Genomic DNA, 24,466 nt, shown 5'->3' on the forward strand with positions numbered 1-24,466 from the left:
GGAAATCTCCAGGTTTTCCCCCTGAGCAACCATATGAATGGCCATGCCATTAGCAAAATCGGGAAGACAGAAGCAGCAACAGAATGAGATGAGGACAGAACAACCAGAATTATATTTTGGCTATTTCAAGTTTTAATTGTCCTCTAGATATCAAAGTGGAAATGTCAAGGGGAAAACTCTATATTAAAGTCTGGTCATTGGGGAAGTGGGTTAGCCTAGAGAGAAAAATTTTGAAGCCTTCAGCATGTAACCATGTAATTTATTGTAATAAATGATAAAAAAAAAAACTAATGAATCACTGAGAGACATTGAAAAAGATCTGATTATGGAGATACATAAAACATGTTTTTTAATGAAAAGATTCAATATCTTAAAGGATACTGAATATCTAAAACAATTTAAAATTTAAAATATTTTTGCAATTTCAATAAATATTCTAACATGTATTTTCACGGAACTTGACAAGTTGATACCAAAAATTATATGAAAGAGCAAAATAAGAAAAACAGTAATTTAAAGAAAAAACAAGGAAACCATAAAAATACTAGAGGCATCCACAGGCATAGAAATCTCAGACATATGCCGAAGCAATTTCTTCACCGACACCACTCCTAGGGCAATGGAAGCTAAAGAGAAAATAAACAAATGGAACTACATCAAAATAAAAAGCTTTTGCACAGCAAAAGAAACCATCAACAAAACAACAAGAAACCCCACTGTATGGGAGAACATATTTGCAAATGTTATCATTGATAAAGGTTTAATCTCCAACATCTACAGGGAACTTATACAACTTAATAAAAGAAAGATAAATGATCCAATAAAAAAATGGGCAATGGACCTAAATAGAATCTGTTCAAAAGAAGACAGAAGGAAGGCCAAGAGGCACATGAAAACATGCTCAAAGTCACTAATTATCCAAGAGATGCAAATCAAAACGATAATGTGGTACCATCTCACACCTGTCAGAATGGCAATCATCAACAAATCAACAAACAACAAGTGCTGGCGAGGATGCGGAGAAAAAGGAACCCTCGTGCATTACTGGTGGGAATGCAGACTGGTGCAGCCACTGTGGATAACAGTATGGAATTTCGTTAAAAAACTAAAAATGGAACTCCCATTTGACCCAGTAATCCCACTTCTCAGAATATATCTGAAGAAACTAGAAACACCAATCAGAAAGGATGAACCCCTATGTTCATAGCAGCACAATTCACCATAGCTAAGATGGAAATAGCCTAAATGCCCATCAGCAGATGAGTAGATTAGAAAACTATGATACATCTACACAATGGAATACTACGCTGCTATAAAAAAGAAGGAATTCTTACCATTTGCAGCAGCATGGATGGACCTGGAGAGCATTATGCTAAGTGAAATAAGCCAGGCAATGAAAGAAAAATACCACATGATCTAACTCATTTATGGAAAATAAAGAACATTATAAAATGATGAACAAAAAGATAGATACAGCGGCAGTAAAGCACTGAACAGACTGTCAAATTACAGCATGAAGGCTGGGGAGTGTTGGGGATGGGGGAATAAAAAAATAAAATACTTTGCTTTAAAAAAAAAAAAAAAGAAAAAACAAAACAAAGTGAACCAATTTGCCTAAAAGATAAGATTTAGTATAAAACCATAATTAAGACATTGCAATACTGTTGCAGGGATAAAGAAATAGAGTAGTGGAAAATAATACAGAGCTTATTCTGAGACAACATGATTAAGATTGCCCTTATGTGTATCTTGATCCATGGCTTCAGGATTACTAGTCATCTATACTAATAAAAGGGTAATATGCTAATTAGACTAGACATCTTCCAGATGACCTTCCAGACGTCCTTCTGGACAAAGCCATGGTGGCAGGGCCGAGGCAGTTAGAGGTGATCAGGCTGGCAGGGGAGAGCAGTTAGGGTGATCAGGCAGGCAGGCAGAGGTGGTTAGGGGCAGTCAGGCAGACAGGCAGAGGCAGTTAGGGGCGGTCAGGCAGGCAGGCAGAGTGGTTAGGGGCGATCAGGCAGGCAGGCAGAGGTGGTTAGGGGCAGTCAGGCAGACAGGCAGAGGCAGTTAGGGGCGGTCAGGCAGGCAGGCAGAGTGGTTAGGGGCGATCAGGCAGGCAGGCAGGTGAGCGGTTAGGAGCCAGCGGTCCCAGATTGTGAGAGGCATGTCTGACTGCCGGTTTAGGCCCGATCCCATAGGTATAGGGCCTAAACCGGCAGTCGGACATCCCCCGATGGGTCCCGGATTGGAGAAGGTGAGGTCAGGCTGAGGGACACCCCCACCACCCGTGCATGAATTTCGTGCACCGGGCCTCTAGTCTAGAAATAATTCTTTAAAAATATTTCAAAAACTCCTGAATTGCAGACAGGAAAACATTTATTGGCTTTTTTTCAAACCCATGCCTTCATTTTATAAAAGGAGCAAAAATGTCATTTCTTTCATTCTGTTTGAGGTTTCAAAATAAATAATGACTAAGAAATGAAATCTGTTGAACAAAACACTGCTTTGATTCAAGCTATATCTTTCTCTCACAAGATTCTGATATGGGCCCTTAGGGAATATTACAAGAACCACATGCTAAATAAAGAACTAAGTGATTAGTAAAGAATGAACTGTGACCTTAAACACGAGTTATCTTCTATGTTTAAAATAAATACTTAAATATCGTTCTATGTGTATAAAAGTCTGAAGCATTGTATACAATTCTTACAGCTGGTTTAGTGAAAGAGACAGTAACATAGTCATACCTGTGGACACAAAATTTCCAAGTGGTTGGCTGCAATTTTGACAATTTTAATTCCATCTTCATTTGTTGACATGGAACAAGCAAGATTTGCCACCTTAAATACAATCCAAAATAATGAAAATTATTTCAGATTATCAAGAAAATGCAGAAACATTTGTTTTCCTAGACAAGTAAGCACATGTACCCATACATTGAATGTCCCGGTAACAAACATTAGCATTCTCACAAATGTCAGTGGTATCTATTTTATGAAAGCATCCTCAGAATCTATTACAACAAATAACAATGAAGATCCCTATAAAATTATTTAAAACAAAAGAAATAACTAGTGAGTGAATCAGTAAACCCTGTACAGTCTCCTGGGATCAACATCTAATTCACAATAAGATGCTAACTATTATGGTTTCCTATAGGGTTGAAAAAAGATTTCTATCTGTGAACTGAATGCTAATAAGTTCTTGGAATCTCATATGATTGCAGTTTATTTTACGTTTGTAATTAGTTTATTCTTTGCCAGAGATTTCTTATGCCTACTTAAGTTGCATTAAGAATGACTGTATCTTTATTCATGTTTATTCAGCATAAAATATGCTACAAAGCTGGACAAATACAAGATCATTAAATTCTTCTTCCTGTTCTTGATTTTCTACTACAACTTCATGGGCACTTTTTGGCATCCCAGCAGTCCATTTGATTCAAGCATTAGTGACACTAAAATTCCTTTATACATTATTGCTTTTGAGACTTATACTCTTCCAATGAAGAGGCTGCTCTTTCAAATAAGTACCTTTTTGTCCATTACCTAAGTCCAATATTTACCAATACTTTCTTTATACCATGAAAGAGCTACAAGAAAGAGCATGGGTTCTTTTCCCTTCCTTTGAGCCTCAGTTATTCACTGTTGCTCTTGGTAGTAGGTGATTATTTGTGTATAGGGGTAGTGTTTCCCCAACCTACAAAATACATCATTTTCTTCATCACAGCAAGGAGTTTGCTTTTCCAACAATCCGTTTCTAACATTATATACTTGAATACATCACCGTTTTTATTGCTCAAATCCAAAATACATTTAGTTGTGGAGAAACTACACATTAAATGCATGCAATTGGGAGCACACATCTTCGGATCACTAGTTGAAGAATATCACAAATGTTATGAAAATGGATTTATAACCTTTGTTTTCAATAGCATTTCTTTTAATATGTCAACAGTGAAACCACTCCTTGCTTTCCATTTACATATAATGAAATAACAGCCATACATTATTTAAGTGTGGAAGGGCATTGTTCACTTTATTAATGTACATGGGATGGCTTACTTGAAAAGGTCTTTTGTTGGCTTGAAGGTCACAATGCCTCAGCTTTCAAATCTGACACATAATTAGCACATTTGTGAATTATTTGAAAAGGGCAGCAGCTTCTGTACCCCTCTCCCCACCCCAGGATCCACTCATAGAAAGTGAAATCCAGTCATCTAATTGCTTTAATATGTCTATGATAACTGGCCCTGCACTTGCAGAAAATATCTATCCATAAATTTGAGCACTGTTTAAGTAAAAAAAATTATTAGATCAATCTTTTGGTCAAATCAGAAAAATCCTGGTTAATCCTAAATTTAAAAATTACAAAAAAGTGCCCCATATAGACACACTCCTTCCTTCCTTCCTTCCTTCCTTCCTTCCTTCCTTCCTTCCTTCCTTCCTTCCTTCCTTCCTTCCTTCCTTCCGTGTATCATCTTTCTCTTTTTCCCATTTAAAAATAGACATCTTGTTCTGAACATTTCTTGGCACCATGTTTGATATAAGCCAATCCAGTGACATGGAAACCATCTGAAGCAGAAAGTTTCTGTTCATATTAGACTTAACTTTTTAAGTGTAAAGTAAAATTAATTTTTATCATTAATTTCTGGAACTCGTTTTTTTTCTTTTTTTATTGAGTTTATTGAGGTGACATTGGTTAATAAAATTATATAGGCTTTAGATATAATTCTATAATATTATCATCTGTATACTATATTTTGTGTTTACCACCCCAAATCAAGTCTCCTTCCATCATCATTTATCCCCCCTTTATCTTCTACCTCCCCACCTGCCCTCCTTCCCTCTGGCAATCACCATACTGTTGTCTGTGTGCATGAATCTCTTTTTTTTCTTTGCTTAATTCCTTCACCTTTCTCATCCAGCCCCCAACCACCTCCCTCTGACAGCTGTTAGTCTGTTTTCTGACATGAGTCTGTCTCCACTTTGTTAGTTTATTTTGTTCATTAGATTCCATATATAAATGAATCATATGGTACATACAAAATATGAATTAATTGGGGTGACACTGGTTAATAAAATTATACTATTCATAAGAATAAACTCAAAATGGATTAAATGTTAGACTCAAAACCATTTTACTTCCTAGAAGAACACATAGGCAGTAAAATCTCGGACATTTCTCATAGCAATATTTGTTCTGATATATCACCTTGGTGAAGGGAAACAAAAGAAACAAATGAACAAATAGGACTACATTAAACTTAAAAGTTTTTGCACAGCAAAGGAAACCATCAATAAAACAAAAAGACAAACCACTGAATTGGTCAATATATCTTATAAGAGCTTAATATCCAAAATTTATAAGGAACTTATAAAACTAAAAACCTAAATAAATAAATAAATAAATAAATAAATAAACAAACAACCCAATTAAGAAACGGACAAAAGACCTAAATAGGTAGACACTTCTCCAAAGAGGACATACAGATAGCCAATAGACATATGAAAGGATACTCATCATCACTAAACATCAATCTACTTCATTTTAAAAAACAGTATTTCAAGGTTTACATAGAAAAATAGCAATCTCTTACATCATGAAACAACACCCCAAAATCTCATTCTTCAGGGTCAATCATTTCCCACTTTTTAAACTATTCTGATTATTTGCTTCAATATTTCCATAAAGTATGCTTATACAACTATATTTGTGATTTTAAATTTTGTCATGTACTTCATTACAAGTAATTTATATTCTATATCCACCCTCCATGTTATAAAAGAAAGTTAAATGGCTCTAATGTTAGCACCATTGTTGCTTGGGTATTTTATCACTTATATTCATAATCAATCATTTCCTTTTTTTGTTTGTCTGTTTTTGAATGAATTTAGTAGCAAAGCAAAGTTGAACTGAATTAAAATTGTTGTAAACTTCATGTACATCTGGCAAGAAGAGTTAATGGGAAAAACATTGAGAAGGGGTATCTGCCTTTGTTGTCGGATCTCTTTGTCTTTTTTTCCCTTTTTTAAAATTACTTTTCTATTCTAGTTTGCATTTAATACTATTTTGTGTTAGTTTCAGGTGTACAGTGCAGTGGATAGACATTCATATAGGTTATAACGTGTTCCCTCTGATAATCTAAGTCCCCACCGGGTACCATAGATAGTTATTACAATATTGTTAACTTTATTCCCTATAGCAGACTTAAGTTTTACAAAATTTTCAATTGAAAATGCAGCACAACTAAACATTTTCCACTCAATTAATGACCACATTAATATTCTATCTTCTTTTGTTTAGACATACCTGAACTTTTCTTTACCAGAACTGTTATGTCAGGTAAGCTTTCTAGATAAATCAAGTAGTGCTATTTCCAGATTGAGGAACATGGAGTTGTAGTAATATTTTATACCAATTAAAATTTATAAGGGAGCTAGTATTCTGTGACAAAACAAAACATTATGTGATAGAAATAAAATCTCTTTGCAGTTCTAATTTGAGTGATCTGTGACATATTTTCCAAAGTCACATCAATGTGTAAATAAAAGCCAAATTTCCTCCAATAATAATTATTCCTAACTTTTAGGGGGCGCTTTGGCAGTCAAGTATGTTCCAAAGCACAGCATGAAGGCAATTCCCTACTAGTCAAAGAAACCACCATGCAAATAAAGTATTTTGTGAAATAGTTTAAGATATTTGGACATCTGACATCTTTTATATATCTAACTTTGACAATGTTTCAAAAGTTTGTGTCTAAACTCCATTATTCAAGAGATACTTGTGGAAAGTTTCTACCCAATTAGGAAAATTAGGGCATTGGCATGTTTTAGAGATAAACAGATCCGGGTTTGAACCTAATTCCCACAATTAATAATCTTTCTGACCCTGGGCCTGTTTTGTCATCTATAAAATGGATATGATAATATGTACTTCACTGGGGAGCTTTGATGATTAAAGGAGATAATGTACAGAGAGGGCCTGATACCTGCTAGCCCTGACTATGTATGAATCTCCTTTCAAGAGTCCCTTCTTGTCCAACCCCAATTATCTCTCTACTAATTGGGGTTGGACAAGAACATTAAGTCTCTCAAAAGGTTTTATAAATTACAACCTTAGAAGCCTAAAGAACTTAACAAAAGGTCTAATTATAGAGTCACAAACTCAAATGTTTTTAGGACTCATGCAGGGAATACAAACAGAGTCTAGATGTAACTCAGTGGTTGGGGTGGGGTGGTGGGTCCTCATCTGTGTGCATGCCCAACCTAAAGGCATTAAAAATCATTAAAACAAGAAAAAATAAAAGATAAAACTAACTGCCTTAACAAAAATAACAGTCTGTTGGCTTACTTTAGTTCATAGGTCACCAGTTTGTGACCTCTGACCCCACTCTGTAATTTTCTATTGTATGACTAGAAGAAAAAAAAGTTAAACAGGGAGAAGAAATATACTGAAACCAATCAGTAACATGGAGACTATTAACCAGGGAAAGGTGTGCTCTTTACACCACTCTGAATTAAAATATTCACAAAGGTCCCTTCCATTGAAATGATGGACCAGACTTTTTACTTATATTGTGCTATATCTTTATCTAAATTCAAGAAAAGCAGAGTCCCTTCTTTATCAAAAAGAAAAAAAAAAGTTCTTGCTTATCTATAATATGAGCATAAAGGTAAGTATCTTTTTTTAAAATTAACTACAGTGCATTCTTTATTCAGATTTATACTTTAAGTTTTGAATGAAGAATACTTGAGAAAAGAAAGCTCTTGAGTCCAGGGTTAATTTCTGTCTGACTATACATGTTTATCGGGAACATCAAAATCTGACAAATCTGTAGCAAAGAAACAAATGAACACAGGCAAACTCTGAGTAAGGGTACTTTAACAATATAGCTGAAATCCGTTCTTTATTTTTAACTTGGTGTTTGAAAAGGAGACATTTCCTTCTGAATGTGGAAAAGAACAAGGGTTCACAAAACCCTGTGAAGAGGCATGAAGAATGGAAAGAGAGGCCCATGCCCTTTGGACATGATAGCAAATAGCAAAATTTTAAGTCACTGGCCAAATCACTGATGGAAGGAACACTAAAAGTTCTTCAAGTCATTGGGCAATATCCAGAGTTGGACTAGATACTTTGAGCTTAAGTTGCCATTGAGATATATAAGTAGACATATCCAACAGGTATGTAGTTAGGTATATAGTTATGAAGCATCTACACTTAGATACTCTTCTTAGACACCAATATTTATTAGGCAGATTGAAGAGAATAACTGTATGATGAGTCTTAGAAAAGATGGCCAGAAATAGAGAAGGTTATTCACAATACTCCAAAGTTGTAGAGATAGGGAGAAGAGAAGGCTTCAAGAAGGTAGCCTCAACAATCAAATACTGAGAAATCAAATAAGTAACTCCTAAAGTTATCCATTGATTTAGCCACACAGAGGGCCATTCTTAGAGTTATTTGGTTGGGATGATGCTCACACTAGCCTCGTGTGAACTGAGGACTGTGTAGGTAGTGAAGTGACCCCACGTGTCTTGTAACCCAAAGCAGAGAGCTAGAGGCTGCCTGGACAAGACTCACTCCCCCATTCCCATCTATTCATTTCTTTCTACTTCACCTCACAAACATTTCTTGTATTATCTACTTTTCTTGCTCCCCACCCTCATCAAATTTACTGTCAGTTTTTTAAAGATCCTTGTGTACAGTCTTAGCTTTCATTCCCAGCCACTGTGCCTTCTCTACAATATATTCACCATATTGCAACTGACAAGTTTTTTTTAAATAACAAATTTGATTCCCTTATTATCATTTTCCCATCCCCACACCTTCCCTAAAAAGTCCTATATAATCTAATCTAAACTCATCATGCATAGTTTATTATTATTATTATTACTAGGGGCCCAGTGCACGAAATTCGTGCACCGGGGGTGGGGGGTCCCTCAGCCCAACCTGTCCTCTCACATACTGGGAGCCCTCAGGGGATGTCATACTGACGGCTTAGGCCTGCTCCCCATGGGGAGCAGGCCTAAGCCGCAATCTGGACTCCCTTTGTGGGAGGCAACCAGGCTGATCAGGGGAAGGCACCAGCCCCATCACCCCACTGCTGCAGCCACTGCCAGTCACCACAGCCACCAAGGTGTTTTCATCAGCACGTACTCCAGTCCCTTCACCATGAAAAAATGACAACTTTCTTTAGGCATTTTAAAGATGTGTCTTTCATAGGATATGACATTTCTTTCTTTCTTTTTTTTTTTTTTTATCCTCACCTGAGGTTATGTTTCCATTGACTTTTAGAGAATGCGGAAGAGAAAGGGAAAGACAGAGAGAAACATCAAAGTGAGAGGAACACTTTGATTGGTTGCCTCCTGCATGAGCCCTGACCTTGGCCCCGGCCAGGGAGGAGCCTGCAACCTAGGTACATGCCCTTGATCAGAATTGAACCCAGACCCTGCGGTCAGCAGGCCGAGGCATTATCCACTGAGCCAAACCGGCTAGGGCAGGATATGACATTTCTTAGCCCTCCAGCAGCGGACCTTCGTTTTTTTCTCCAGGAGTGTGGTGGAAAAACCCTAGATCACCTTTTTGGATTCTTATTACCCAAGTTACTAAGAATATTACCAGTGGCATACAGGGAGCTTAGCCAATGAGCGGTCAGAAAAGGTGTCTCCTCTGTAGTTCATACCAATCGCCGGCTGGGCCCTGCCCAGGCCTAAAGCCTCTGGCGGAAGCTTTAGGCCTGGGCAGGGGACCCCAAGCTCCCTCCGATCGCTGCCTCCGCCCCTGCCTCCTCGGCTCTGATCCCAGGTTTGGCCCTGCCCAGGAGCCCCCTGGCTCAGGCCTTTCCCAGGCTGCTCAGGGCCCATGCAGGGCCTACCTCAGAGTGACCTGGGTGCCAGATGTTCCCGGGACCCAGGCGCTGGGCGCCTATGTATGCAAATTAACCGCCATATTTGTTGGGTTAATTTGCATACTCACTCTGATTGGCTATGGGCGTAGTGGAGGTACGGTCAATTTACATGTTTATCTATTATTAGGTAAGATGATTATTATTATTTTGCTTCAGATATATCAACCTACTTCAGATAGTCATGCTTCCTTCTGCCACAGGACATTTGCACATGCTGTTCTCTTTAGCCTGGAAAGTGTTCCTCCTCCTTCCTCACTGCCACCCTTATACCACTTAGACCTGCTTAACTGATGTTGGTCAGATTTCAGCTCAAAAGTAATTCCTTGGGAAAAGTTTCACCAATACTGCAACCCTCCACCCATCCCTAAGACCCTTCTTTATACAAGTCAAGTTTTTCCTTCAGAGCATGATTCTCAGTTTGTAATCACACATTCTCTGAGGAGATTATTAGACTAGTGATCATTTTTTCTCTTTATAAGAGCAGGGACCTCATCCCTGTTTTTTCATCTTTGGGCTCTGAGTTCCTAGTACCTGATATATGGTAGCCAAACAAATAATTGTTCAGTGAATGAATAAATGCATAAGTGCATAAATTAGTATGCTTAAGAATGTATCATCCCCAAAGAGAGAAAGGAAAAGGGAGTTTAGAGGGAGGAGACAGCAAGAGAAATTCAGGACAAGCAAGAAAGAGGAATGAGATTTCCCTTTGAAATTCATTGCAATAGTCCACAAAGGCTTAGAAAGCTGGACTTCAAAGAGAATTAACACACTTTTCTTCTTGTCTGGTCATCTTGTACTTAACAAAGCCGGGGGGAAGAGTCTTTCAAGTTTTGCTTTCACTTAAGATATCAAACTGGGAATCACTGAAAAGCTCCTGATTTAGCTTTCAATTAATTTATTTTTAATCAAGTAAAACAACTTTTCAAAGGGCCCAAGCTGGCTGCCAAATGCGGGTAAGTAGGGCAAATGGAAAAAGTGCGGTAACTCCCTTCAACACACCTGTGAGCTTTACTAGTAGTGTCTCCTCCAGAAAGTAATGTAATGATCTCATGCTTTGTTTCCAGAAAAGTCCAGCTCGGGGGCCTGGGACTGAGTCTGAGAAGCATAGCAGGGGGTCTGTGGTCTTCCAATGTTGGCATCCAAGTGACCTCTGGCTAAACAACCCAGCACTTCCATTCCTCCATGAAATAGTGCTGCTGTGCAGCTACTTGTAGTAACAAGAAATGACCATGAATTATGAGTTTTGTAGAATATTTAACTAATAGAATTGTGCTATAAAAGTGCATGGCAAGATGCAGGGAAACAATTTCATAAGTAACAAATATTGATTATGCATCTATCATGTGGGCTGGGAACTGCCAGGGAAATCAAAGACAATGAAAACAAATCTCAAGAAACACAATCTATTTAAGGAGACACACGAAAGAGTCAGAGAATAAAACTGTAGCTTTAAAGTCCATAGGAAGCTAGAGGTAAATGAATCTCATAGAGGCCACTGTACTCAGGATGTTTCATGGAAACAAATTATTACCAAGGAACTTCATATTTTCTTGGACTATGCATCTTAAGCTGCCTCCCAAACTTTATGAGCTTTAAATCACACAATCCTGTCTCTGATATAGTTTTCTAATATCATCATTTACTTCTGTCTTTGGTTATCCTTCCCATTTCAATAATTTTATTTTACTACTAGAGGCCCGGTGCATGAGATTCGTGCACTGCTGGGGCGGTCCCTCAGCCCAGCCTGTGCCCTCTCGCAGTCCAGGACCCCCCAGGGGGATCAGGCCTAAGCCAGCAGTCAGACATCCCTCTTACAGTCCAGGGCTCTCACAGTCTGGGACCCCTTGCTCCTTACTGCCCGCCTGCAGTGGAGGCTCCCGCCACCACTGCTGCGCTCGCCAGCCGTGAACCTGGCTTCTGGCTGAGTGCCGCTCCCCCTGTGGGAGTGCACTGACCACCAGGGGGCAGCTCTTGCATTGAGCGTCTGCCCCTTGGTGGTCAGTGCGCGTCATAGCAACTGGTTGTTCTGCTGTTTGGTTGATTAGGCTTTTATTATATAGGATTATGTAACCTAATCCTATATAATTACACAGGAATTAGACAGGGGGTAGAGGGATCAGGCAATTTGGTTGTTAATTTAAACATAAAATGTCTAAATAAAATATTAGCAAATTATATCTAACTATGTAGTAAAAAAATAATACAGTAAGACAATGCAGTTTATCACAGGAATAAACCAAGGGTTTATGATTGAGAAATCAAACAATGAAATTCCTTGTCTTACTATATTTCAAAACATTTTAGAAAAAAGTTGATAATAGTTGTATGTCTTTTTTTATTAAAGCAAAGCAAAGCTAAACAAACCGCCAAAAACCTTAGTGAATAAATACAAGGAATCATTCTAACAGAAAAAGGTCAAATTCCAGAAACTTAAAGCAAATATCCTGCTCAAAACTTAAAATTAAGACAAGCATTCCCACTGTCACTGAGATTAATCAATAATTTACTTAAAGTTCTAGTCAATGTAAATAAACCTAAAAAATAAATTATAGCTGCAAATATTGTAAAGCAAGAAGAAATATATTCTCAGGTGATAAAATTGTCCATCTAGAGAATGCAAGATAATTATCTAAAATGCTGAGTATTAAGTAAGACAGCTTCACACAGGATAAATAATATATATTACTTTCCTATACATCAACTACCATCAGAGAAAAGTTTCAGTGCCACAATGTCACTTTCATAATAGCAAATAAAGGTAAAATTTTCATAGTATGTATACTTATTATGAAATAGGTACAATATATTTTATATATGAAATATTTGTATGCATATGTCTATATGTGTCACTTTTTACTTAATGACATAAAAGAATAACTGAATGAATGAGAAGAAATATATTTTTGGGTGGGAATACTCAATATTGTAAAATAAAATGTCAACTCTCACTAAATTTGTTTACTAATTTAATAGATCTAAATTTAACTTAGGTTACTTTTCATATACATATGAAAGACTAGTAAAAATAATTTACAAAAAAATAAAACTAAAGGATAATATAATGAGTGAGTAATTAAAACACACAGAAATTTTGCTTTTCAGAGCAATGGAAACAATAATGGTGATGACCCAACTGAATAACACTTGGTAGGAGATAAAAAAAAATTCAATGTATGTAAAAGACTAGCATATATGACTGCATAATTTATTTAATTTGAAAATAATGAAAACCTAAAAAGTCAAAATGCAAAAGACTGAAAAAAGTATTTGTTATATATAATAACCCAGAAAAGATTATTATGCATATGATAGAAATGGGTTCTAAACGTCAATAAGAAACAAGCTATTAAAAAAAGGACAAAATATTTAAACAGATACTTCACATATGAAATACAATGATTGATAAATACATAAAAAGATGCCTAATCTACCTCTTGATTAATTTAGCTGAAAATTCGACTAAGAAAATTACATTTTGCTATTACATTATAATAATTAAAAAGTTTCATATTATCTAGGATTGCAGAGGGTATGAACAACTGGAAAGTGATATGGCAACTTTTCAGAGGACAATTTAGCCTCATCTGTAAAAATTTAAAATTTGTGAAACTGCCACAATTCAGTTTAATGTAGACTGTCCTCCTTAAATGCTTGCATATGTGAATGAGCATAGAGCCACAGGGAGGGTCACTTGAACTGCATTTTTAACACTAAAATTAATCTAAATATATATCAATGGGTAATAAATTATATTATGTAACTAGTGGCCCAATGCAAGAAATTCGTGTACATTAAGAGGGAATTAATTAGAGGAAATATTTTAATATTGCTATTTGCCCTTTCTCTATAAAAGAAGTGTCAGAGATGAAAGAAAATTAGTAAAATGTATATGAAAATCTTCCTCCTGTCAGAGTCTGGGGCATGCTGTGGGACCCAGAGTCAAGTCCCTGCCCACCCGCGTGAACCTCGAAATTCTGTGAGGCCCAGACCCAGCCGGCCCCACCCCCATTGGGCAAGATCCAGACTTGGCTGGTCCCACCCCTGTCAAGCCCTGCCGGGTGGGAGGTGCAGTCTCAGGTCCACCGGCCCGGCACCGGGCAGGGCACAGCCTAAGGTCCCCCATCAAGCCCCACTGGGCGGGGGGCGCAGCCTCAGGTCTCCCAGCCCAGTGCCGGGTGGGGGGGGTGCAGTCTCAGGTTCCCCGGCCTGGCTCCAGGGTAGGAGGGCATGGCCTGAGGTCCCTCGGTCCGGTGCTGGGGCGGGGGGCACAACCTGAGGTCCCCCAGCCCAGCACCAGGGGGGGGCACGGCCTCAGGTTCCCCGGCCTGGGGTGGGGGCACGGCCTCAGGTTCCCCTCAAACCCCGCTAGGCAGGGGGTGTGGCCTGAGGTCCCCCAGCCCAGTGCCAGGGCAGGGGGCGCGGCCTCAGGTCCCCCATCAAGCCCTGCTGGGCGGGAGGCGTGACCTGAGGTCCCCCGCCCTGCCCAGCACCACGCAGTCTCAGGTCCCTGCTGATTGCTCGTTTTGGCTCGTTACGGGAACCCTGCCTCCGCTGTGGGTGCAGCTATCTTGTGTTACAGGAAACCTGCTCCCGCTGTGGACACAGCCATCTTGTGATGGCATGATGGAGTGAGGGTCAATTTGCATATTACCTCTTTATTATATAGGATACTATGATTCTGTAAAAAAGGAAAAAACTGCTGTCAAAATATCTCATATATAATTTTAAGTGAAAAATATTTCAGCATGTATATAAAGTATGTTCCTATTTAAATAAAATTATGTATGTACATGTATAAATGCTAAGTATAAAGTCTATAGTGATAAACCCCAACTGTTAACATGAGCTGTATATGGAACAGGAAGTTAGATTACAATTGCCATGAAGAGAAGCATCTCTTTTTAATTGTATGTTTTCTATATTGGCTGAAATTTTTCCAAGTAACTTTTTTTTCACTATATAGTTATCTAATTTATAAATCAGTGATTAATAAAAGGGTTCTATATATATATTGACTTGGAAACATGCCAATGACAAGTAAAAAGGAAAGTATATCATGATCTATTTATTATAGCAATGTGTGTATGTGTGTGTGTGTGTGTGTGTGTGTGTATGAAAGTGTGATATTTAAAATATTGTTCATCTTTTTGTTTTTGTTTTTTAGTTGGAAAAATGGCGGTGGAATAGACAGACGTGTTCCGAGCCTTATCCCGGAGCAGAAAGAAAGAACAGCTGAGAGTCGCACAAGGAGTGAGTGTTTGTTGGCAAATTAAGGGACAGCTAAACTCCAGAAGAAGGTGGGGGACTGCTAGACGGGGTTCCCCTGACCTGGCAGCCCCCACTGCGGCTGGGTCCCCTCCCGGAGCTACGGGCTCCGACGAGGAGTTTGCGCCATCTTGAACGGGAAAGTGGAGCTTATCGGAAGCCTGAGAATCCACAACTGTGGCACCCACAGAACAGCTGCGAGCCCCAGAACACCACTCCCCAATTGGCGCAAACACACGGATTCAGAGGAGCTCTACACTCCATCACGGGAAGGTCAGATTTCGCCTGGGATAAGGTGAGGTCTCTGGTCCCGGCGGGAGAGAGGAACGCGCGTTTTGCGGGAGCTGGAGGACCAGGGAAGTCTGTGCCTAGAAAAATCCGTGGCTGATGGGGCTGGCGTGATCTGTGAATGTGGAAGGGGGTCCTCAGAGCTGCTAACAGAAGGGCTCTCTAAAAAACAACCCATTTTGATCTGACGTGCAGGGACACCCTAAGAATTTCAAAGGTGTGCCGGCTGCCTAGACTTACGCACAGCCCCGGGAGTTCGCACACTTGGGCTTTTTCCTCTTCAAATCCTTGCTTCTGATTACTAAGCCCAATACATAGGATCACCCAGTTGGGGACACCTTGGGAGACTGCAGGGGAAAGTGTTTTTCTGGAACCTGGGGATCGGAGCGGGGAGTGACCATCGGAGAGCCAGCTCTGAGGCAGCCCACTCCCACAAACCGGTAGTGAGTGCCACAGGGAAAGAAGGCTCTAACACTCCCTAGAGAGGCCATAGATAAACCCGGAAGTCAATCCAGAAACACTGCCACCCAGGGGCTGAATCACAAATTGACTCGTGTGTAATCAAAAATAAAGGAATAAGAGAAATTAAGACACACCACCTGCTTAAAATCAGGACTGGCTTACAACACTGAAGAGCAGTGGAATGCAGGGAACTGCAATACTGTCCGGACTGAGAAACAGGCGTGCCAAACAGAACAACAGAGGAAGTGAATGATCTTCACTACTCCACATTTTATTTTTATTTTTTATTTTTTATTTTTTTATTTTCATTTTTTGCATCTTTTACTCAAGAAACTATTTTTTTTCTTTTTTCCTCACTTGATTTTACCTTTTTAATTATTACATTTTTATTTTCAATCTGTATTATTACTACTGCTATTTTATCTTTTTTTTTTAAAGTGCCATTTTATTTTCTCTTCATTTTATTTTGGGATTAGTGTTCTATATTCTATTTTCATCTTTCCTTTAGCATCGTTTTACTCTATCTCAACTCTACCTTTATGCCATCACTCTCTTCCTAACATTCCCCTTTTCGGTGTCCTGTTTATCTTACCCCTTTCCTGCTTTAGATTTTCCCTATTCTTTCTGTTTACCCCTTGTTAAAATTTCACCCTACTTACATATCTAATCTCCAATCCCCGGCTCCACATCCATACACACCTCTCTCTTCGCTGTCTTAATTATCCAAAAAAATTGTTTTTCTCTCTGTCCTTTTGTTGTTGTTCACTTGAATGTGATTATATCAAATTTTTATGTTTTTTTGTGAGATTGTTTTGCTTATTCTTCTTTTGTTTGTTTATTTTTTTGTTTGTTTTGTGCTTCTGTTTTCCCTTGCCTCAATCAATATTAGTTGGTGTTGTAGTTTGTATTAATCCCCAGGTAGTTATTGCTGGCATTTGCTGGGATTAGTGATTGTTCTATTGGAATTTTATCCCCAATATATATAGTTTGTTCCCCTTTCTCTCTTAGTCTCTTTCTTGTCTCTCTTACTTTTTTTTTCCTTTTCCCAATTTCATTTTGACACTCCTTTTTTTCTTCCTTTCTTTCTTTTTCCTCTTCTTCTTTCTCTCCTATCCCTTAATTTGCCTTTCTCTGGTGGTCACCTTTATTGGAGGTTATTAATATCGTGAATATATTTCTGTTCAGTGCATTGTGTGTTGTACCTGGTAGTGCTGTATTTTGTGCCTTTAAATCAACGCAGAGGAGAGAGAACTACATAACCAGACACCCAGAGAAGAGAGACCATGGGGAAACAAAGAAACAGCCCGCATATGAAAGAAAAGCAGGCATCACCAGAAAAGGAAGTAAATGAAATAGAGGCAAGCAACCTTCCAGAAAAAGAATTCAGAGAAATGGTCATAAGGTGGCTGAAAAGAATGGAAGACAAATTCGACAATATGAGCAAGAACCAAGAGGAAATGAAGAAGAACCAAGAAGAAATGAAAAATGACATCGCTGCTGTAAAGAACTCAATAAAAAGCATCAAGAGTAGACTAGAAGAAGCAGAGGATCTCATCAGTTAGCTAGAAGACAAGATGGGAAAAAATACCCAAGTAGAGCAACTTCTAGAAAAAAAAATTAAAAGGCAGGAGGAGAGCCTAAGGGAACTTTGGGACAACACGAAACAAAACAACATCCGCATAATAGGGGTTCCAGAAGGAAAGGAAGCTGAGCAAGGAATAGAAAACCTCTTTGAAGAAATAATGACAGAAAATTTCCCTGATATAGGGAGGAAAACACCCACACAAATCCAAGAAGCTCACAGAGTCCCAAGCAAAATGAACCCCAAAAGACCGACGCCAAGACACATTATAATTAAATTGGCAAACACCAATGACAAAGCAAGAATCTTAAAAGTGGCAAGAGAGAGACAGAAAGTTACATACAAAGGAACCCCATCAGACTAGCAACTGATTTCTCAACAGAAACTCATCAGGCCAGAAGGGAATGGAATGAAATATACAAAGTCATGGAAAGGAAGGGTCTGAATCCAAGAATACTGTACCCTGCAAGGCTATCAATCAAAATTGAAGGTGAAATCAGGAGCTTCACAGACAAAAAAGGACTAAGGGAATTTATTACCACCAAACCAGCAATGCAAGAAATGCTAAAGGGTCTGCTATAAAAAAAAAGAAATAGGAAGCGAAGAAGGAACACAGGGGTAAAGAATAAAAATGGCAACAAATAAGTACCTATCAATACTAACTTTAAATGTAAATGGATTAAATGCCCCAATCAAAAGACATAGGGTAACGGATTGGATAAGAAAACATGACCCATATATCTGCTGTCTACAAGAAACCCACCTCAGAAAAAAAGACGCACACAGATTGAGGGTGAAGGGATGGAAAAAGGTTTTCCAGGAAAATGGAACTGAAAAAAAAAGCTGGGGTAGCAATACTTATATCTGACAAATTAGATCTCACAGTGAAGGACATAACAAGAGATAAGGAAGGCCACTTCATAATACTAAAGGGAGCAATCCAACAAGAAGAAATAACTCTGGTAAACATATATGCACTCAATACAGGAGTACCCAGATACATAAAAAAAACTCCTGGAGGATATCAAGGGAGAGATTGACAGCAATATAATCATAGTAGGAGACTTTAATACCCCACTATCACCATTGTACAAATCCTCTAAACAAAAAATCAGCAAAGAAACATCAATCCTAAATGACTCACTAGACCAGATGGAATTAATTGACATCTTCAGAACATTTCACCCCAAAGCCACAGAATATACATTCTTCTCAAGTGCACATGGGTCATTTTCAAAGATAGACCATATGTTGGGACATACGCAAAGTCTATTCAAATTCAAGAAGAAAGAAATGATATCAAGCATCTTCTCAGACCACAGTGGCATAAAACTGGAAATCAAATATAATAAAAACAACCCAAAGAAATCAAACACATGGAGACTAAACAGCATGCTATTAAACCATGACAGGGTTACCAGAGAGATCTAGGAAAAAATAAAAAACATCATGGCAACAAATGACAATGAAAACACTACAATCCAAAATCTATGGGATACAGCGAAAGCAGTCTTGAGAGGGAAGTTCATAGCTCTACAAGCCTACTGCAAAAAACAAGAAACAATGGTAATAAATTACCTAACCATACAACTCAAAGAGTTAGAAAAAGAGCAACAAGGAAAGCCCAGTGTAAGCAGAAGGAAGGAAATAATAAAGATCAGAGCAGAGATAAACGACATAGAGACCAAGGAAACAATACAAAAGATCAACAAAACCAAGAGCTGGTTCTTTGGAAGGATAAACAAGATTGATGAACCTCTACCCAGGCTCACCAAGAAGCAAAGAGAGAGGACCCAAATAAACAAAATCAGGAATGAAAGAGGTGAAATAACAACAGATCCTGTCAAAATACAAAGGATTGTTAAAAAATACTACGAACAACTCTATTCCAACAAACTGGACAATCTGGAGGAAATGGACATATTCCTAAAAAAATATAACCTTCCAAAACTCAATCAGGAAGAATCTAAACAGCTCAATATGCCAGTAGCTATGGAAGAAATTGAAGCAGTCATCAAGAGCTTCCGGCAAACAAAAGCCCGGGGCCAGATGGCTTCACAGGAGAGTTTTACCAAACATTCAAAGAAGAACTAAAACCTATCCTCCTCAGACTATTCCAAAAAATTCAAGAGGAAGGAACACTTCCAAGCTCCTTCTATGAAGCCAGCATCACCCTAATACCAAAACCAGATAAAGACAACACAATGAAGGAGAATTACAGGCCAATATCCCTCATGAACGTAGATGCCAAAATCCTCAACAAAATTCTAGCAAATCGGATCCAGCAGTACATCAGAAAGATCATACACCATGACCAAGTAGGGTTTATCCCAGGAATGCAAGGATGGTACAATATCCGCAAATCAATAAATGTGATACATCACATAAACAGATTGAGAGATAAAAATCACATAGTCATATCAATTGATGCAGAAAAAGCATTTGACAAAATCCAACACCCTTTCCTGATAAAAACTCTTAACAAGGTGGGAATAGAAGGATCATACCTCAACATAATAAAAGCCATATATGACAAACCCACAGCTAACATCATACTCAATGGGCAAAAACTAAAACCATTTCCCCTAAGAACAGGAACAAGACAGGGATGCACACTCTCACCACTCCTGTTTGACATAGTACTGGAAGTATTAGCCATTGCAATTAGACAAGAAGAAGAAATAAAAGGCATCCAAATTGGAAAAGAAGAAGTAAAGCTGTCTTTATTTGCAGATGACATGATATTGTACATAAAAAACCCGAAAGACTCCATCAAAAAACTAACAGACTTAATAAATGAATTCGGCAATGTAGCAGGATACAAAATTAACGCCAAGAAATCTATGGCATTTCTATACACCAATAGTGAACTTATAGAAAGAGAGACTAAAAAAGCAATCCCATTTACCATCGCACCAAAAAAATTAAGATACTTTGGAATAAACCTAACCAAGGAGGTAAAAGACCTATACGCGGAAAACTACAGGACACTGAAAAAAGAGATAGAGGAAGATGTAAACAGATGGAAGAACATACCATGTTCATGGATTCGTAGAATCAACATCATTAAAATGTCCATACTACCCAAAGCAATCTATAGATTCAATGCACTCCCCATTAAAATACCAACAGCATATTTCACAGACCTAGAAAGAACTCTCCAATAATTCATCTGGAATAAAAAAAGACCCCGAATAGCCACAGCAATACTGAGAAAGAAGAATAAAGTAGGAGGGATCTCAATACCAGATTTCAAGCTGTATTACAAAGCCACTGTCCTCAAAACAGCCTGGTACTGGCACAAGAACAGACATATAGATCAATGGAATAGAATAGAGAATCCAGATATCGACCCAAACCACTAAGCGCAATTAATATATATTTTTTTAAATATATTTTATTGATTTTTTACAGAGAGGAAGGGAGAGGGATAGAGAGTTAGAAACATCGATGAGAGAGAAACATCGATCAGCTGCCTCCTGCACACCCCCTACTGGGGACGTGCCCGCAACCAAGGTACATGCCCTTGACCGGAATCGAACCTGGGACCTTTCAGTCCGCAGGCTGATGCTCTATCCACTGAGCCAAACCGGTTTTGGCCGCAATTAATATTTGACAAAGGAGGCATGAGCATACAATGGAGTCAAGACAGTCTCTTCAATAAATGGTGCTGGGAAAATTGGACAGATACATGCAAAAAAATGAAACTAGATCACCAACTTACACCATACACAAAAATAAACTCAAAATGGATACAGGACTTAAATATAAGACGGGAAACAATAAAAATACTAGAGGAATCCACAGGCATAGAAATCTCAGACATATGCCAAAAGAACTTTTTCAGTGATACTGCCCCTAGGGCAACGGAAACCAAAGAGAAAATAAACAAATGGGACTACATCAAAATAAAAAGCTTTTGCACAGCAAAAGAAACCATCAACAAAACAACAAGAAACCCCACTGTATGGGAGAACATATTTGCAAATGTTATCACTGATAAAGGTTTAATCTCCAACATCTACAGGCAGCTTATACAACTTAATAAAAGGAAGATAAATGATCCAATAAAAAAACGGGCAACGGATCTAAATAGAATCTTTTCGAAAGAAGACAGAAGGAAGGCTAAGAGACACATGAAAACATGCTCAAAGTCATTAATTATCTGAGAGATGCAAATCAAAACGACAATGCGATACCATCTCACACCTGTCAGAATGGCTATCATCAACAAATCAACAAACAAGTGTTGGTGAGGATGCAGAGAAAAAGGAACTCCTGTGCACTGCTGGTGGGAATGCAGACTGGTGCAGCCACTGTGGAGAACAGTATGGAGTTTCCTCAAAAAACTGAAAATGGAACTCCCATTTGACCCAGTAATCCCACTCCTAGGAATATATCCTAAGAAACTAGAAACACCAATCAGAAAGGATATATGCACCCCTATGTTCATAGCAGCACAATTTACAATAGCTAAGATTTGGAAACAACCTAGGTGCCCGTCAGCAGATGACTGGATCAGATAACTATGGTACATCTACACAATGGAATACTATGCTGCCATAAAAAAAGAAGGAATTACTACCATTTGTAGGCACCTGGATGGAATTAGAGAACATTATGCTAAGTGAAATAAGCCAGTCAATGAAAGAAAAATACCACATGATCTCACTCATTTGGGGATAATGAAAAACATTATAAACTGATGAACAAAAAGATAGATACAGAGGCAGTAAAGCATCAAACAGACTGTCAAATTACAGCGGGAAGGTTAGGGAGAGTTGGGGGAAATAAGGGATCAACTGAAGGACTTATATGCATGCATATAAGAGTAACCAACGGATGCAAAACATTGGGGGGTGAGGGCATGTATCGGAGTGGGGTGGGGGGGGCCAAGGGTAAGATATGTACACATATAATACCTTAATTAAAAAAAAGATACATAAATTAATAAATAAATAAAATATTGTTCATCAAAATGGTAATTGTGGTTATCTTTGAGAAGACTCAAAATCATTTCAACTCTCCTTTTTCATACTTTTAAGAATCTATGGCTTGAACTATTATAATGAATCTCTTTTCTAACCAAAAAACACAAACAAAACAGCAAAGTAATTTTTACTTTGAAGCGAATAAAAAACTTTCTATACCTACATTTGTACTTCATACCAATCATGAGTGTCACATTAATCATGACACTGCAAATTCTGAGAATCCAGAACCACTTAAAAATGGGGCATATAATAATTAAGTGATGCTAGGTAGAAAATAGTTTCTGTTGTTTCATATGCTGCACATTTAAAATAATACAAAACAGAAGATCCATTGGTTTTACCTCATGTTTATTTGACATAATGACAAGTATCAACTGCATCAAAGCCAATCAGACCACACAAAACTGACCTTAATAACAAATAAAATTATATTTGTTTGAAATTCGAAATGTATCCATGCACAGTGCAGTCTGTGTGTGTGTGTCTGTGTCTGTGTCAGTGTATCTATCTGCAGTAGGCCCAAGGTGATGAATCTTATCATTACAAGGTTATAAAATAGTCCCACATTTCTTCTTTTTTCTTTCCTTACCTTGCCCTCCAACTCTATTCCAATTGACATCTGAACTTATTCCACTCCAATGAGTCATTAAGGCTTAAAATATCCATTTGCTTAAGTGGACATATGTCCATGTTGTTCTGAAAAAAACAGACCTCAGTGTGCTGTGTCTGTATGTGCCTTCATAAAAGAAACAAATGAGGTGAACACACACACAAGACTTAACCATAGATTTGGCTGTTAAAGTGGTGCTTCTAATGGATTATCTGAAGTATATGTTCTATCGCTTAAATTGAGGTCTGCAATATATACTATTATTCTAAGAGTCCCATTTCACCAAAAACTTCTCATCTTTTATTCTGAAACAATATATAGCTATAGGAATATACATACAACACACTGATATGCAATGTAAATTACCACGGTAAAGCCATCAAGACAGTTTCCTCAAGGTCCCTCTCTAAATTAAGCTACTATTCACCTAGAATCACTACCCAAAGGATAAAAGTAGGTTCTTCCTGCCAAGTAAATGTAACGTAACAGCATAAAATAAAATGTATTTAACTATCAAAGAGATGAAACAAAATTCAACTATAAATTAAAGATGAGATCAAGCATAGTTTCCTGAACTGGTGATCTACTTTGTTGTCTGCTGAGGGTGAGGCATAAATATGAAGCATGCAGCTTCAATAAGTCCTTATTAACAGGACCAGTGTGTAAAGGGCATAAGTCAAAAAATTCTATAATTGGCCTTCATGATCATTAAAATTGACACCAAAATTCAAAGCGATTTTATGATCAGCGACCTGACCTCTCAAGTGGCAGAAAGAGAACTGATTTTCTTAGAGACGGAATATGCTACAGCCAATATAAAGTTTTCAGTCAGCTTAATTCTGAACCAATATTTTTTTGTACATATTACTCTATTCAATTGCTAGTATGGAAAAAGAAGCTGTCATACACTGCAAAGTTAATTAAATCATATTGTATTAGTATAAACTTTTCAGATATGAATGAGCCAGCATGACCACCTGACTCCCTAATTCATCAAAATACCCACACCCAGATACATTCCTTACTTCCATAAAAGAAGGGGGTCTCTTAGTGGAGTGACAGTTAACAATTAATTGTCTGACAGCATTTATTTGGGGAGATATCAGATTAGCAACTGGCACAAATATTATTTTTTCCCTTGTAGTCATCTGTTTATCATTAAACTACAGGCCTGGTGCACAAATTCATACACGTGTGCGGTCCCTTGGCCTGGTGGGAGATCAGGCTGATGGGGGGAGGGGAGGCAGTCGGCCTGGGGGAGGGACCGTGGGAGGTTGGCTGGATGCTGGAGGTTGGCTGTGGGAGCGCACTGACCACTAGGGGGCAGCTCCTGCATTGAGCGTCTGCCCCCT

At 38.2% G+C, this 24,466-nt stretch overlaps 1 protein-coding gene across 3 annotated transcripts in view; it reads right to left on the reverse strand.

Moving 5' to 3' along the window:
- CTNNA3 (catenin alpha 3) overlaps positions 1-24,466 on the reverse strand; it is a 1,399,627-nt gene that overhangs the window by 514,708 nt on the left and 860,453 nt on the right. For all 3 annotated transcript variants that reach the window (XM_080687956.1, XM_080687955.1, XM_080687954.1), the window contains exon 10: positions 2,751-2,843. In XM_080687956.1, the coding sequence (XP_080544082.1) occupies positions 2,751-2,843 (93 nt within the window). The remainder of the gene's footprint in view (positions 1-2,750; positions 2,844-24,466) is intronic.

This window comes from Plecotus auritus (assembly GCF_963455305.1).
Source record: "Plecotus auritus genome assembly, chromosome: 9".
In the NCBI taxonomy this organism is placed as follows: domain Eukaryota; kingdom Metazoa; phylum Chordata; class Mammalia; order Chiroptera; family Vespertilionidae; genus Plecotus; species Plecotus auritus.